The following is a 13,903-nucleotide window of genomic DNA, read 5'->3' on the forward strand; positions in this document are numbered from 1 at the left end:
GGATGCTTTTCTTAACCAAACCACTTAGATTTGAAGAGGTCACCGTATTTATCGCATTGACACCACACCCCTGTCTCTTGTATTAACAGAATAAATGAATCTGCTTAATTATTTTATGATACTATCGTTGATTTTATTAAAGTGATCTTGAGACATTAATTCAGCAAATACTAAGTCTTTCGGGGCAAAGGTAATTTATAGTGTTTAGAGAAACTTCTCAGAGCAGTGGTTTGTGGGCAAGAATGAGGAGTTCCAAGAGCCTGAGGGAGGAACTAAGGAAAATAAATTAGTCATGAAGTCAGAAAACAAAGTCTATGACCTTTGTAAAGCCAATGTTACAGTTGAAGATGAGATAGAGACCCGTAACATGAAGCTACCTAGTGCCTTGCCAACACATCTGCTCTGAGGAATGTTTTTCATTTTGATCAGAAGCAGCTAACTTGGATTTGGTAACATCTACTGATTCTCACACCAGGGAAGGTAAATCAGGACTCAGGCTCGTATTTGCATACAAAATGCCAGATTCTTATCTCTGTTTCGAAATGGACATTGCCAAGCTCTTCTAAAACTGCCTGTTGACTGTGGTTTTGAGCAGAATGATAGATGTTTTCCAAATCTGAGATCACAGTTTGACCTTTAAGTTTCATGTGTGTTGTGTGCTTTCTTTATTCTTTTTATCTTGTGATGCTCCACCAAGATTTCAGAAAAAAAGAGTTCCTCTCTGAGGAAATGAGGAAATACCTTGTAAGGACTAGAAAGGGAGACTGGGAGCCCTGGATTTTGCCTGATGACTTTCTATGTGACCATAGTTTATCCACCCGAGGAATTGATGTAATGTTATTCCTGTGGGATTAAGATGGAGCTTTGGGAATGCTAGAAATGTTAGTTTGGGATCTTCAAAAGCATAAAGGAGGTGATGAAAATAGAAGAGAATAGTGGTGTTTGAAGTGGGAACACAGAAAAATAAAGTGAGAGGGGAACGCTTTTGGGAGGGTCAGATTACAAAAGTTTGTGCTCAGTATCCACCATGACATTTCTGGTTCCTATTCTGTAATTCAAACCAGCCACTCCTTACAGAAATAGACAATCACTGGATGCCCACCAGGCACCAAAGCTTTGCTGCAGATAATTATGATCTGATGAATGAGCTGCATCTCGGCCTGGGCTGAAACAATGGCTTGCCAGGAGCTCTGCCATCCCACGGGGAAAGCGCTGATGCTCTCCAGCTCCTCCGTATCACTCTGGCAGAGATCCACACGTGGTCCCCGCTCTGCCCGAGAGCACGTACCCATCGGTAGTTTGTGCAACAGTAGTTACATAAGGATGTTGGGTGATCAAAGAGCAGCCTAATGGGGTTGGATGGATAAGCAATTTGTGGTGGCTGAAAAGCCAGATGCATAAACTGCATCTTGTATTGTGCCCTCTCCAAAGGGTTAGATATGTCCCTCTGATGGCCGCTGTAGCTGGGTCAGATCTGTTTGAGGTTGATGGTAGCCAGAGGTTGAAGCTATTAGATGTCCATCAGGGGTGTGTGCTCCGGGAGCCTGAGGAAGTGGTGCTTACCCAACCGTATGGTGCAGCGCGTGGAGCCGCAGAGGGTGCGCCTCGGGATGAACTCAGCCACGATGATTTCTGGTTCAGCGGGATGGACCCGTGATGTGATGAAGTGGGCTGTCATTTGCAGAGCAGATACTAACAAACTTTGCAAGGCTGGGAACTCCTTCAAACTGCATGACCGAGATTGCCCATGGTTTGCCAAAATATGCAGATCATTCTTTCTCCTATTGCGCATTGGTTTAATTAGAGCTTCAGGGAACCACCTGACTTTCCCTATAAATCCTGCCAGCCAGATCAGCAGGTAAGCTGCTCTGCACCAAGACTAGCAAAACTGCAGGCTGTTATTACTATTTGTGTTACAGCAGTTGTCAAAATTCCCTTTTAGGATTGGGCCCTGCTTTGCTCAATGATAAAAACTTTGTAGTGCTTCTTTTACAAGGCATGATGCATCTCACAGATGCTTAGCTTGTCTTTAGTTGGGTTTTTTGATGTATTCTACGTGCTTACTGTGCTGGCTTGAAACTCGTTCAGGGCAGAAGAATTAGAAAATAAGCAGAGAGGGGACAGAAAAAAAAAAAAAAAGTCTTTATTTTTCTTATGTAGAACCAATCTGTGCCAGCCTGATTTCTAAACAGAAACTTTAAACAGAAATGCATATTTTGCTTTGATTGAAATATCCCTGAAAAATAAACCAAAGTTATCCCAAAATAGTTTGTGACCTACAATAGCTTGATGAAAGTCTCTTTATAGTATTCCGCCATGCTTTGAATTCCTTAGATTTACCCAGCCTTCTTCATCACCGTCTATAAATGCTGAATCACTGCAGGACATCTAAGAAGATTTAATGCATTCACTGCCTTCAGTTCCGGAGCTGTCATTTTGGGATGGTCTCTGTGTACTTCCTTTTTCTACACAGCAACATAATTTTAGACTTACTGATCTAAGAACAGCAGGAGATGGACTCTGATTTTTCTTGTGTTGATACGAACCAGGATGTCCTACTTGAAGTACCTGGAGATGCAGTGCTGTGAAAGTACTATGAAATCATGTTCACGCCCGTGTGTATTTATTACAGACTTCTGAACATACATGTATATGCCCTATACATCAAACTGCAGTAGCTTAATTCTGCTTTCCTGTTGAAATGGCAGGTGGAAATTTGGAGAACCTGAGCTAGGGATTGTGGAGGCCCTTTCGGTGTGTGCACTTTTCCTGAACGTTTGAGAGCAGGACATTCAGTCACTTGAATCTCGTATCTTTAATAACTTCCTGAAACAAACAGGTGCAATTTAGGCCATGCTGAAAAAAAGAAGAGCATCTCTTTCAGCGTATTATCTATGTGCAGTGAGACACTACTAGTAAAGGCACAGTTTAGCTTAGAGAAAGGTGCAGAGGGTTCAGTTCAGCTGCTGTGTGAAGAGGGGTTGGACTCATCCTTATTAATGAAACCAAGACCCAGAGCTTTGAATTGACCCACTGTCTTGCAGAAAATCCAGTATCCCAAGAGAACCGAGCAGCTTTTTACAGTGCTCATGCTTTCTGTTCATTCACAGTTTGTTTGTTAGATGTCATTTGCATGAACAGTCAAACAGTGTTTCCATTCTGTTCCATCAACGTTTTCGAGCCAAGTTTCATTTTGGCACGCAACAGTGATAGGGTTGTTCTGTTACTCAACTATTGTAAAAAGAGGCTTAGGTTAAATTCTGGAAGTTAATGAGAGAGCGGTGTGCAGCAATTTGGATTATGCTTTATGAACTAATTAAATACTTATTTATATGCTGTGTTTACTGTCCTCTATACGCAGGAGGTTTTGTTCAGTACTCATTTCACGTATAGGTAATTTACAGCTTATTTCAGCCTCCTATCCTCGATGCATCCTCTTCCCACTGCACAAAGAGTGAGGCAAATTAATATCCCTGCCTCCCTTGACAACATGCAAGGGTCTTTTTCCTGGGTGAAAGAATTTTTGTAAAGCAAAATGTGTGTTTATATCTTACCTCTTTATAATCTGTGTTCAGTAATGGTCCTCAAAGCAGAAGTAAAAGATTTTTTTAAATGCAGGAACATAAAGTTAGTTTTCTAAAATCTTATTTAGACGTGTAAATAAACGATCTAATTTCCAGAGGTATTGTTTACCAAGCAGATCTGAACAGATCTACTTTACACTGTAATAAAGCTCGTGGCTGCTCACCCACCATCTTCCAGCGAAAGATCAGAGAGCCTGGATCCCGAGCATCCCAGGGGACATTCCCCAGGTGCCTGGGCAGACGCCCTGCGGGGTCTGAGTTTGCTCTGGAGCCGCGGTTCAGCCACACCGTCTCCCAACCATCAGCACAGGATGCTCAGGACTTTTGAAAACTTGGACTTTTACCAGGCATAAAATTAGGCTCTTATATCAAAAAATACTGATAAAATGAATTAAAATTCACTTTAAAATGTCAGTGGGGATTGCTTAGCAAAATCTATGCTGATGTATTTAGTTTTAATGATTTTTACAGAGATAAAAGATGGGCCATTAAAACTAGGGCTGATTGAAGAAACAGGACGTTATTTACTATGTTTCTAATGAAAGGTTTTCTGAAAGTTACTTATTAGCTTGTAGTAATTAATCTATTTTGAAGGAATAAATGAAATTTAGGTCCAGCCAGCAAAGCAGTCCAGTCAGCCAGCAAAGCAGTCCAGTTTGGTGCAACCTTTACCAAGGGAAGGAGGCGTTAGGAAAGACACTCGCCTTGCGGGGAATCTCATCTGCCTTTTCTAATTTGTAAAGCTAAACCCTTGCCATTTGGCTGAGTCTTATGTAGTCTTCATCACAGAATACCTAAATCAGCCTCCTTAACAGTTAATGTTTGCGTAGCTTGCTTGTAGCAGTGTTTCCTAAGTAATCTTTACACATCCACATTTAATTCTCCACTCTAAATATTTACAGTTCATTTTTCAGTGTTCCTAGGGTGATTTCCCTGTAAGCACGTTCAGTTATGTAGCTCTAGTATTAAAAAAGACGGTTTTTAATTTGCTGGCGTTTTGTAGCTTTTGTTCTGCTTGCAAAGTTTAACATTGATTAGTTCTGACACACAATAAAGCCAGCCCGTGTGGCCGACCATGCTTTTTGAGGGAGGTATATCCTCCTGTCAGAGTGTGATGTGATGGGTCCCAGATGGAAGAGTTACGGGGTGCAGCTGAGCCGGTCCAGCAAATGGCTCGCAGGAGAGAGGTGTCCTGTCCTTCTGCTCACTCGTCCCCTTCCCCACTTGCCCGGCAGAGAGCTATTCAGGATTTTGCTTGGATTAGAGCAGGCACACACAGCTGGGATGAGGTAGGGAGGCGCAGGGAATCTTTCTTCTTAGCAACAGTAGCTGTTAGATGAGCTCAGCTGCACCACGGAGGTACACCATGATACGTGTAAGCCCATTTAGGCTGGCACTTAAGTACCTGTTAATATGAAGTCTCTGAGGATGTGTTGATTTTAAATGATTTCCTGAATTATGGCCTGTTGGGAGGCTACAACAGAGTTTAGAATGAAAACATTCCCTTTTGCATTGGTGGAATTTTCCCCCTATTATATATGATCACAAAGTGATCTTTGGCTTAATGACAGTGCATAAAAGGTACTGCTGTATCACTGCTTTCATAGTTACTTGTTGCCAATACCGTGGTTAAAGTGCTGAACTCTTTTGCAGGTTAACGAAATTTATCATGATGAGTCTCTGGGTGCTCACATTAACGTTGTCTTGGTGAGGATAATCCTGCTCAGCTACGGCAAGGTAAGTAAAGGTTAATTTAAGTGGAGGATATCAATATCTCTGAACTTCATTCTTTTATGAACAATGTAGTTACTCGTGACATGTATCGGTTTTGTATTTTAATTCAGACATTGTCCTTACCAGTCTATGAATATAAACAACTTTTATGTTTATATATATTTATTTATCACTTGAACTTCACATTTGAAATAATTTCAATTTCTTCCAGGTTTTCCCTGTGTTATTTTAAGTTGCTGCTTAGCTCTGGCAGTCTATCTTTTCAGATGTGTTTGAAATAATCCATGAAAGGTAGTGAACATTTTAGTTCCTAAAGAAAACACGAGGTGTTGTGATAGAGCTGTATGTAAGTAACAATAAACACAAGATCAGTTCTGCAAGATGCTCAGGGCTACGGCCTCATTCCAAGAACTCATTTAAACTTGTGCTTAACATTAGTGGGACTACACATGTGCTTAAAGTTAAGTGCGAGTTCTGTGGGACAGGGGCCAGAAGACAAGAGCTCTGCAGATCAAATCTGTAATTAAGAATACCAAGTGTTCTTTCTCTCTTGCTGTTTCTATGGAAGGGGTTACTCTACAGGCAAAACTCCAGTAAAGAGGAATTAAATGGTAAATGGTTTTCAAAAGTATTGAACTGTTCAGTACCTGTGTCCTATTTTTGCCAAATCAACATCAAATTCCATGGAAACAGGAACAGGGCGTTTCAAGTATGTTGATGAATGCTTTGGTTAATGACATGCGATTTTAGTGCTCTCTTTGAGCATGCCCAGCTGCTCAGAGCAGAGCGTTGAAATCTAATATACATTTCTGTGACCAGAGTTGCTGGCATTTGCATGTCCACGTAATAAACCTGGGTTCTGGAAGGCTCCGTGCATGCAAGCTGTATGCAAGCTGCTGAAATGCAGTGAAATGTCAGTGAAGAGCCAGCGCAGACGGTGCCAGCGGTGAAGCTCCACTGACATTCACCAGTTTACCTGGCTCGACACCACCTAAGAATTTTCCTCCCTTGTACAAGTGAGGGAGCTCTGAGTTTTAGTCTGGACTCTGCTGGAGACCAGTTACCTGAATTTGGGATAAATTGTTCTGTTTGAGCTTCCCCATCTGAACTAAACACACCGATCCGTCTCTGCTTTTCCTGCAGTGAGGTAGATGATGATGTAGTTAAGTGTTTTGGATAAGCTTAATCAGATGCATGTCCTAAAATAAAAGGTTAAAAAGGTCACATTTGCCATTTTGTGATCGAAAGTTCATGGTGTATATAGTTAACATTAAGTTACAAAATAAATGAAATATCCTTGTGATTGCTGTAATGACAGCAATTTGAGGGATTGCAGATTGACTAATAATTCTCAAAAAATTCTGATATTGCAGTAGTGGTAGAAGCCAACAGAATTAGCACATGGGCTAGTCACTTCTTAGCTGTCCTTTCTTCATAAGTATTTCATAATTGTTATTCTTGTCCATCTTTAGCTCTATAGATCTGCACCAGTAGTCTGAACTCTGATAACTTCTGCTCTTTTTCTGATGTGCCATCAGACAATACATACAGCAGACCTCATTTCACCTTAAGAATCTTTATTTCCTTGTGAAGAATAAAGCATTGTCTATTGATAATTTGAAAGTTATCAGTTTCATATTAATCTTCTTTAGAGAGAAGAGTGGGGTGGAGTGCAAAAACCTTCACTTCTTGGTGGGTCTTTGGCCACATCACAAAAATAGCTGTGCAGGTAGCACTATGTCATCTGCTTGTGGATAGTCTACTGCTGGATTCTAGATCCATAATCTGCAGTGGACGATGTTGTAGTTCCTGAGTTATCCTGCTGCTTTCAGCAGGGCATAAAATGGAATAATTCTAAAATCACAAGCTTGCCCTAAATAACCATGAAGATAATTTTTCTTACATTTCTGTATCTGATCCTTATATACATGAAAGACAATTTATGGCTTTCTGAAAAAAGTGAATGTGAAAGGTATCAGTCATTTCAGAGCTCGTCCACCTGATGGTGTGGGGGCCTGCATGCCCTGGCTTTTTGAGAATACAATTTTTTATGTTCATATTTTTAAAGCTTCTGATCGGATGACTAGTACCAGGGAGTAGAAGGTGAGGAGGTTTCTCTTCGAAGGGTTGGGATTATTTAGCTGTGGAAATGCTGAGAGGAAAGGTGTATAGTTCTTACTTTCTGAACCTGTTCTGAGGAATTAGAACAAAGCCTTCGATATGTTACTATCCCACTAAAACACATCAGCACTAACAATTTTTAGGAAGATACATTCAAAGTACATCATAAAAGGAAGGGCACGTGTACAAGTCAAGGCAGTGCATGAATGAAGCAACTGGGTTGAGTTCACAACATGAAAATATTGTCCCAGTCTTGTTTGAGTAAGCATTTCTTCTGAAAGCATGTAGCTGATATCTTCAGATTCATTTGCTTCATTGTAGGCAATTTATTATATTATCAAGGGTGCCATTTAAATAATCATAATAATTACATTATGGCTCTGTAATTGATGAAGTATGTACCATCAGAGTCAGGTTTATGACAGCCCTCTGAGCTATTGCCAGTTCTCCACCCCTGAACAGCCTTTTACTGTATTGTGTGTTGGTTTTTTTTAAAGAGGATTATATTATTTTATACAATATGTCATTTGTTGATAAGAATAATATGGACAATACTTGAGTTGCATAGCAACCAGCTTTTCAGTGGTTCTTGCTTGAAGGTACTCCATTCCTTGAAATGTACTTATTTTTTAATATTTTCAAACATAGGCAACTGTACATTGAAAAGTTTCAATAATTTCAGTAATTGCATTAGTTGCCCTGGTAAGATGAGAAAATGGAAGATGTTCCTTGGTGATCACATGTTGAAATTACTTCAGGGGCAAATTCAGAAGATCTGACACTGTTTTACTGAATTAACATGTTTCTCTGCATTTTCTTTACTGTGACTCCCAAAGTCACAGGCTTTTTTGATGTGGTGGAATGCTGCAAAGAAGTAAACAGGGTATGTGTGGTGCATTTTTCTTCAAATGGGAAAAAGATGAGCTGGCTCACTTCTGCCTTCTTGACTTCGGTAGTAGGAAGATTGGTTCCAAATTTTGGAAACTGTGGATACATTTGAGATGAATAGAATTCAACGTTTGGGCAAATTATTCCATTTAGACCTATTTTGGTTGTAACGGCCCTGTAATCCAGTTAGCTCTAGAATACTCAGGGGAATAAGCAAAACAACCACTATCACCAAGTGCAGAGGAGGTGGCAAGAGATGAGCTGAGAATGGATTTAAAAACCCTGACTAGTTATTATAAAATTTGTTTGGAAACATTTAAATCCTAAGCACTGCATAAAATCCTCTCATCGCCTCTTTGAGGTGAATGAATAAAGATTATTATTCCCATTTTACAGCTAAAAAACCAAAGATGTTAAGTGTTATTTTCCAAGGCCACACGGAAGGCCACTGGCAGGCTGGGGCTAAGACCTCATAAATTCCTGGCTCCAGCCCCACGCTCTGTCCTTCGACAATGGTGACTTTGTGTGCAGATGAGCTGCCCCTGCACAGCGGCAGAGGAAAGCACACACATTAGCTGGGATGGGTGTAATTAAGACAGTTATTAATGGAAAAAAAAGTCAGAAAGAGTTCTGCAGGAACTGCAAGTGTTTCAATAAATGCAGCCACCTGAGGATTTATGAGGGTTATTTCTGGGGAAATGTGAACGTGGCAGTGCAGGACACCCCTGAACTCTCCTTTGGAGCAACGTGCACAGCTTGAGTCACCCGTATTCAGACTGGAACAGGGTGGGATAGGCTGAGGGATGCTGTGTCTGCTCTGGACACATCTGGGATGGCAATCAGTAGGGAGAGAAAACCCATGTTAGCTATAAACCAATGTTGGGTTGTGCTCTGGCCATGTGTTAACTTGGTCAAATTGAAAGAGGAACCTGACCACCAAGGCAGACAGCCTTTCAAAAAGACTAAGGGAGCGGAGAAAACCCAAATGGCTTTGAGATGGCAGTTCAGGAAGAAGGTAGTGGATGCCAACAATATCAGAGGACAGGACTGTTCAACTGAGAAGGATTTTTCAATTGTGTATGTCTGAGATGTTAGCAGAGCTCCTGCTGCCTTCATTTGGGACAAGATTTTTACCTTCGATCTTTTCATAAAATGGTGCTCCCTATTTCTGCCATCTGACCTTTTCATGTCTAAGCTTGATGCAAGCAGGGAAGATGTTCTCGGTGCAGCCAGGATGGAAAGCGGTGGTTCATTCTGAGCTAGGTTCTTCTCTCTGTTTCCCAGAGGGTGGCACAGGTGACATAGCTGAGATGCAAGGACAAGCCACGTTTATCCTCTAAATCAAGTGTTCATCCTTACCATTTTGCTGTTGACCCTGGTCGGAGGGAAAGGGGTGAGTGCTCCCCTCATTTCTGCTTGTCCTGGGAAGAGGCGAAGACTCTGGCTGAGATCAGTTGTGCCTGGCAAGGCAAGAGGGTTGTTAGCTGTACATTAGGGTCCCAGAACAGCTGTGCTTGGAAGGGACCTCTGGACATCATCTAGTCCAACCCCCTGCTCAAAGCAGGGTCACCTAGAGCAGGGTGCTCGGGACCTTGTCCAGCTGGGTTTTGAGTATCTCCAAAGACAGAGACTCCACAACCTCTCTGGGCAACCTTTCCCAATCCTTGATCACTCTAATGGTAAAACTACAGTAACACTCTTCCAGGTTTTTTCTTGCACTTAAATGGAATTTCTTATATTTCAGTTTGTGCCTTTTGTTCTTTCTCTGAATACCACAGAGAAGAATCTGGCTCAGTCGTCTTTACTCCCCTCCCAATAGGTATTTACATACATTGACGACATCCCCCCGAGCCTCCTCTTCTCCAGCCTCTCCTTGTACTAGAAGGTCACTAATGTGAGTTGAGTGTCTTAGTTTTCCAGTGACATTGGTAGATGCAGAAGACCCAAAAGTATCACCAGGAATCAAGCCCTGATCTTGCAACGTGCTACACAAACATGTCTGAAGATGGAGTTCCTGATCCCAGCCTTTGGCATCTCCAGTAACCAGTTCTGCACAGGCTGAGTTGCAAGGCCAGAACCTACATATTATTTAGGATTTTGGCTGCCGTTCATATTTTTGCATTGTGTTTGTATGTTTAGGGTGGGGGTAAAGAGAAGAGGAGATATTGTCCCTCTTATTTTTTTATCTGGGTAAATAGTTGAATTGCCTTATTTATGTATTAGACTCATAGCTTGTAATTTCCCAGTGTGTTTTGTTGGGACCTTGAAAAGTGTAGAGCTGGCTGATAGCATAAACAGTCCTGATCTGCTTACATTTATACAGAATTAGAGACTGAAAAATGTTTACAAACTGCTGCCATAAGAAAGCTTTACAAATCCTTTGAATGCAAAATGACAATTTGCTGAATGAGCTATTTTTGTTAGTTTGGTTACCATGGACACTAGATAATTGTATGTATTTATTTATTGCTTGTCTTGTTCAGGATGAGAAAAGAATATAGAAGATCTAATCCAATATACAATGAACAATAGAAGTGCCAAGTAGAAGCAATGTAAACAGTGTGTTTTGCAGAGACTTTACACATTCAAGGAGGGAGTCGTACCTTAAATTGTTTCCCTAATGTGTGCAACGCTGTGGTCCAACTTTTGCTACCATAGTTTGAAGCCTATCAAGTTAAGTGTGTTTCTGCTCCTTCTGGAGCTACTGAAGAGCCGCAAAGCCTTCTCGGTTGGTACTCTTGGAGCACCACCTAATGGATGAGTTAGGAAAGGTCCTTTTCCGGCAAACTTCTGACCAGCCTAAATTTCTTGTGTTCTGCTCATCCACACCATTGTAAAATTGTACCCAGTTATGCTAAATGGCAGATAAAGAAAACAGTTGGTTAAGGAAAGCTGCCATTCTATGTGTGATACCAGTGCTGGCAACTTGCACTTTCTTTAAAAGTTTGGGTAGACTTTGCAGTTGTTCTTCTAAGATAACTTTGTATTTGAAATTGTTAATGAGAAAAAATTTGACATGTTTCTTACCTTCCCAACAATTTACGCAAGTATTTGAAGGACCTTCCAGTCAGCTTCATAAATTACTTGTTCTTGAGTGTCTTTGTAAGAGAACTGATCATCATAATGATAACTTCCCAAACACCAAGACAGGTAGCAAAGAAGGCTCAAAGGCTTCTGGATCTATGTAGTAACAACTTTCAACCATTTCTTATTGCCCTGCTTTGCCTCTTTGTATGAATGGTAGTTGCAACTCAGTTGTCATCTTTTTTTTTTTTTTTTAAATTATTTTTTCCTAAGAAGGAAGGGAGTAGAGAAGAAATGAAGGCAGAATCAAAAAAGAAGAAAAATGGAAGGCATTAGTAGATGTTGAGTTTCCCAGAGCAAGGATCTCGGCTGGTTCCCTAGGGCAGACTGTCCTCATAACTCTCTGTGATGTCTCCTCGCATGGGGGATGTTCTCCCAGCTGAGGCCTTTTCACTTCTTGGCCAACATCTCCATCTGTTTCCATCAGCAGTTCTCTGAAATGCCCACAGATTTTTTGCTTTTCTTGCTGTGAGAAGGAAAGTTTCTCTTTCCATTGGCAATTTTCCTGCTGATCAGCTGAGTAATGCTCTCCACAGGCCTGCTGTCTTGTTTGGAAAGAGGTCCTTCCCAGCCAGGTCTGAGCTCCCAGCCAGCTGCAGGACCTGCATGTTCCTGGCAGTGTGGGCCCTTTGCTGGCCAACAGTAACACCTATACCTCTTCTCCATATGCAGCCTGCTAGCCACCAAACTTTCTCTGCAGTCTGACAAAGAGGGATTTTACCTTTACTTCCAGTCTTTATTACCGTGCACGGCTCATCTCTTTTCCTCTTTCTTCTTTCACTTTGTCCATTTAATAAGGGCCTGGGCTTTTCTGAGTCTGATGAAAGCTCCCTGTTGACTTCCAACAGAAAATATTATGAAGTGTTATCTGATATCTCTACAAGAGTAAATTTTTGGTCAACATCCCTCCAAAACATGACATCTGCCCTGTCTAGTAACAAGCTGTGCCTGGTCCCATGATTTCCTAAGTTCCTTTTGTGCAGGACAACAGCATTTATCTTTAAAGGTGAGGCAGCTGAAAAAGTGAATAAAAATGCAATATAAAGACATGTCTGGCTCAGGACATCTTTGATCCAAAGACAACTGGAGCCTTGGAGGTTATTGGAGGCAAATACTACACTATACTTGCACTCTTCTAATTCCCTTCCCTGGGCATCCCATTGCCTACTATCAGGAGATGACCGTGGCTTACGTGGTCCCTTGGTCTGACCCAGTCCAATTGCATAGCATAGCGGGGTTGATTCGGACCCCAGGTCGGCAGTTCCCTGGCCACGCAGTATTCTCTGTCGGTACTGTTGGAGCCTTTCTGATTTGCAAGTCCTTGACAAATTGCAGAAAGTGGGAGTTTGGGTGAAAATCTGCTAGGAATCAAGGGGGTTTCTCTTTGCAGGCTGCTACATTGCAGTGAAGACAGACAAGGGATTAGCGGCCAGATGTTTTGACTGCTTGGTGGGCTTTGAGTACTCAGCAGGTAGAGTGAGTTTTCCCTCTTACTCTTTGGAAGTCCTCCTCATTGACACAGAACCTCGACTTGCTATTTATACCTATAGCACATGGACGCTTAAAATAATTGACTTCCTACTGGATGCCTCGTTTCCCAATTTAAAGAGCAGTAAGGCTCAATTGTGCATGTGTCACATTTCTGATGTAAAATTGTATCATTGGCAAAGAAGTTGGGCCATCAGCTGAAACATGTTTTATAGACTTGTGTGTTCTCAGTTTCCCTTCTTACGCCAAAGGGATTTTCTTAATTTTCCCCAGTATGTTGGATGCATCACCCCCACCCTTGCCAACGCTCCATATTAAGGAGTTGGTTTTCCTTTTGTTTGCTTGAAGACAAGCTCTGAAATCACTGTTTTGATACATAGGCATTGAGATGCTCTTGGACTGAACCAGTAGTTTTGCTCAAGTGGACTTCAGTGTACAATTAAAACAGTTCTCGACTCACGCCAGATGCCAACGCAGTGCCCAAACTGTGGGAACTGCTGGGTACGCTGCGGCAGATTGATCTGGACTCTGACAGACTCAACGTTCATCAGAACAGTGCTGCAAGCTGCTGTATCAGTTTGTCCAGAGACTAGTCTTTTGCTTTTGTGCCGGAGTCCGTTGCAAAGGTGGACCCCATAGGGAAGATGTGACATATGACAGAGGAAAGCTATAAAACAGTGATTATTTAGAATTTATTGGGGGTTTTTTATATTCTGTGTTTGTTTGCTCATCATGCAGAGATTTTTTTTTTTGCAAATATTTGGATACCCTTAAAGCACATGTTGATAGTGCGAGTTTTTTGTTTGTTTTCTGATTGATGCATCTTATAAAATGTGATGATTTTCATTTGATAGAATGTACAGAAGGAGGTCATTATGAGACAAAGAAATATTAGTAAACTATACAAATGACTTGAGATTTTTCAACTTCATTTTACAACATTCTTCGCTTTTTCAATCTGGCAGTAAGATTTCTCACTGAGCTCCTTGAAGGGATTGATTTCT

At 41.3% G+C, this 13,903-nt stretch overlaps 2 protein-coding genes across 5 annotated transcripts in view; both read left to right on the top strand.

Moving 5' to 3' along the window:
* HNRNPH1 (heterogeneous nuclear ribonucleoprotein H1) overlaps positions 1-13,903 on the top strand; it is a 301,642-nt gene that overhangs the window by 241,460 nt on the left and 46,279 nt on the right. The gene's annotated exons all lie outside the window — the stretch shown is intronic.
* ADAMTS2 (ADAM metallopeptidase with thrombospondin type 1 motif 2) overlaps positions 1-13,903 on the top strand; it is a 264,477-nt gene that overhangs the window by 208,758 nt on the left and 41,816 nt on the right. For all 4 annotated transcript variants that reach the window (XM_075766937.1, XM_075766936.1, XM_075766938.1 and 1 more), the window contains one exon: positions 5,238-5,321. In XM_075766937.1, coding sequence (XP_075623052.1) covers positions 5,238-5,321 — 84 coding nt within the window. The remainder of the gene's footprint in view (positions 1-5,237; positions 5,322-13,903) is intronic.

The sequence above is a fragment of the Balearica regulorum genome, chromosome 14, assembly GCF_011004875.1.
Source record: "Balearica regulorum gibbericeps isolate bBalReg1 chromosome 14, bBalReg1.pri, whole genome shotgun sequence".
NCBI lineage: Eukaryota > Metazoa > Chordata > Aves > Gruiformes > Gruidae > Balearica > Balearica regulorum.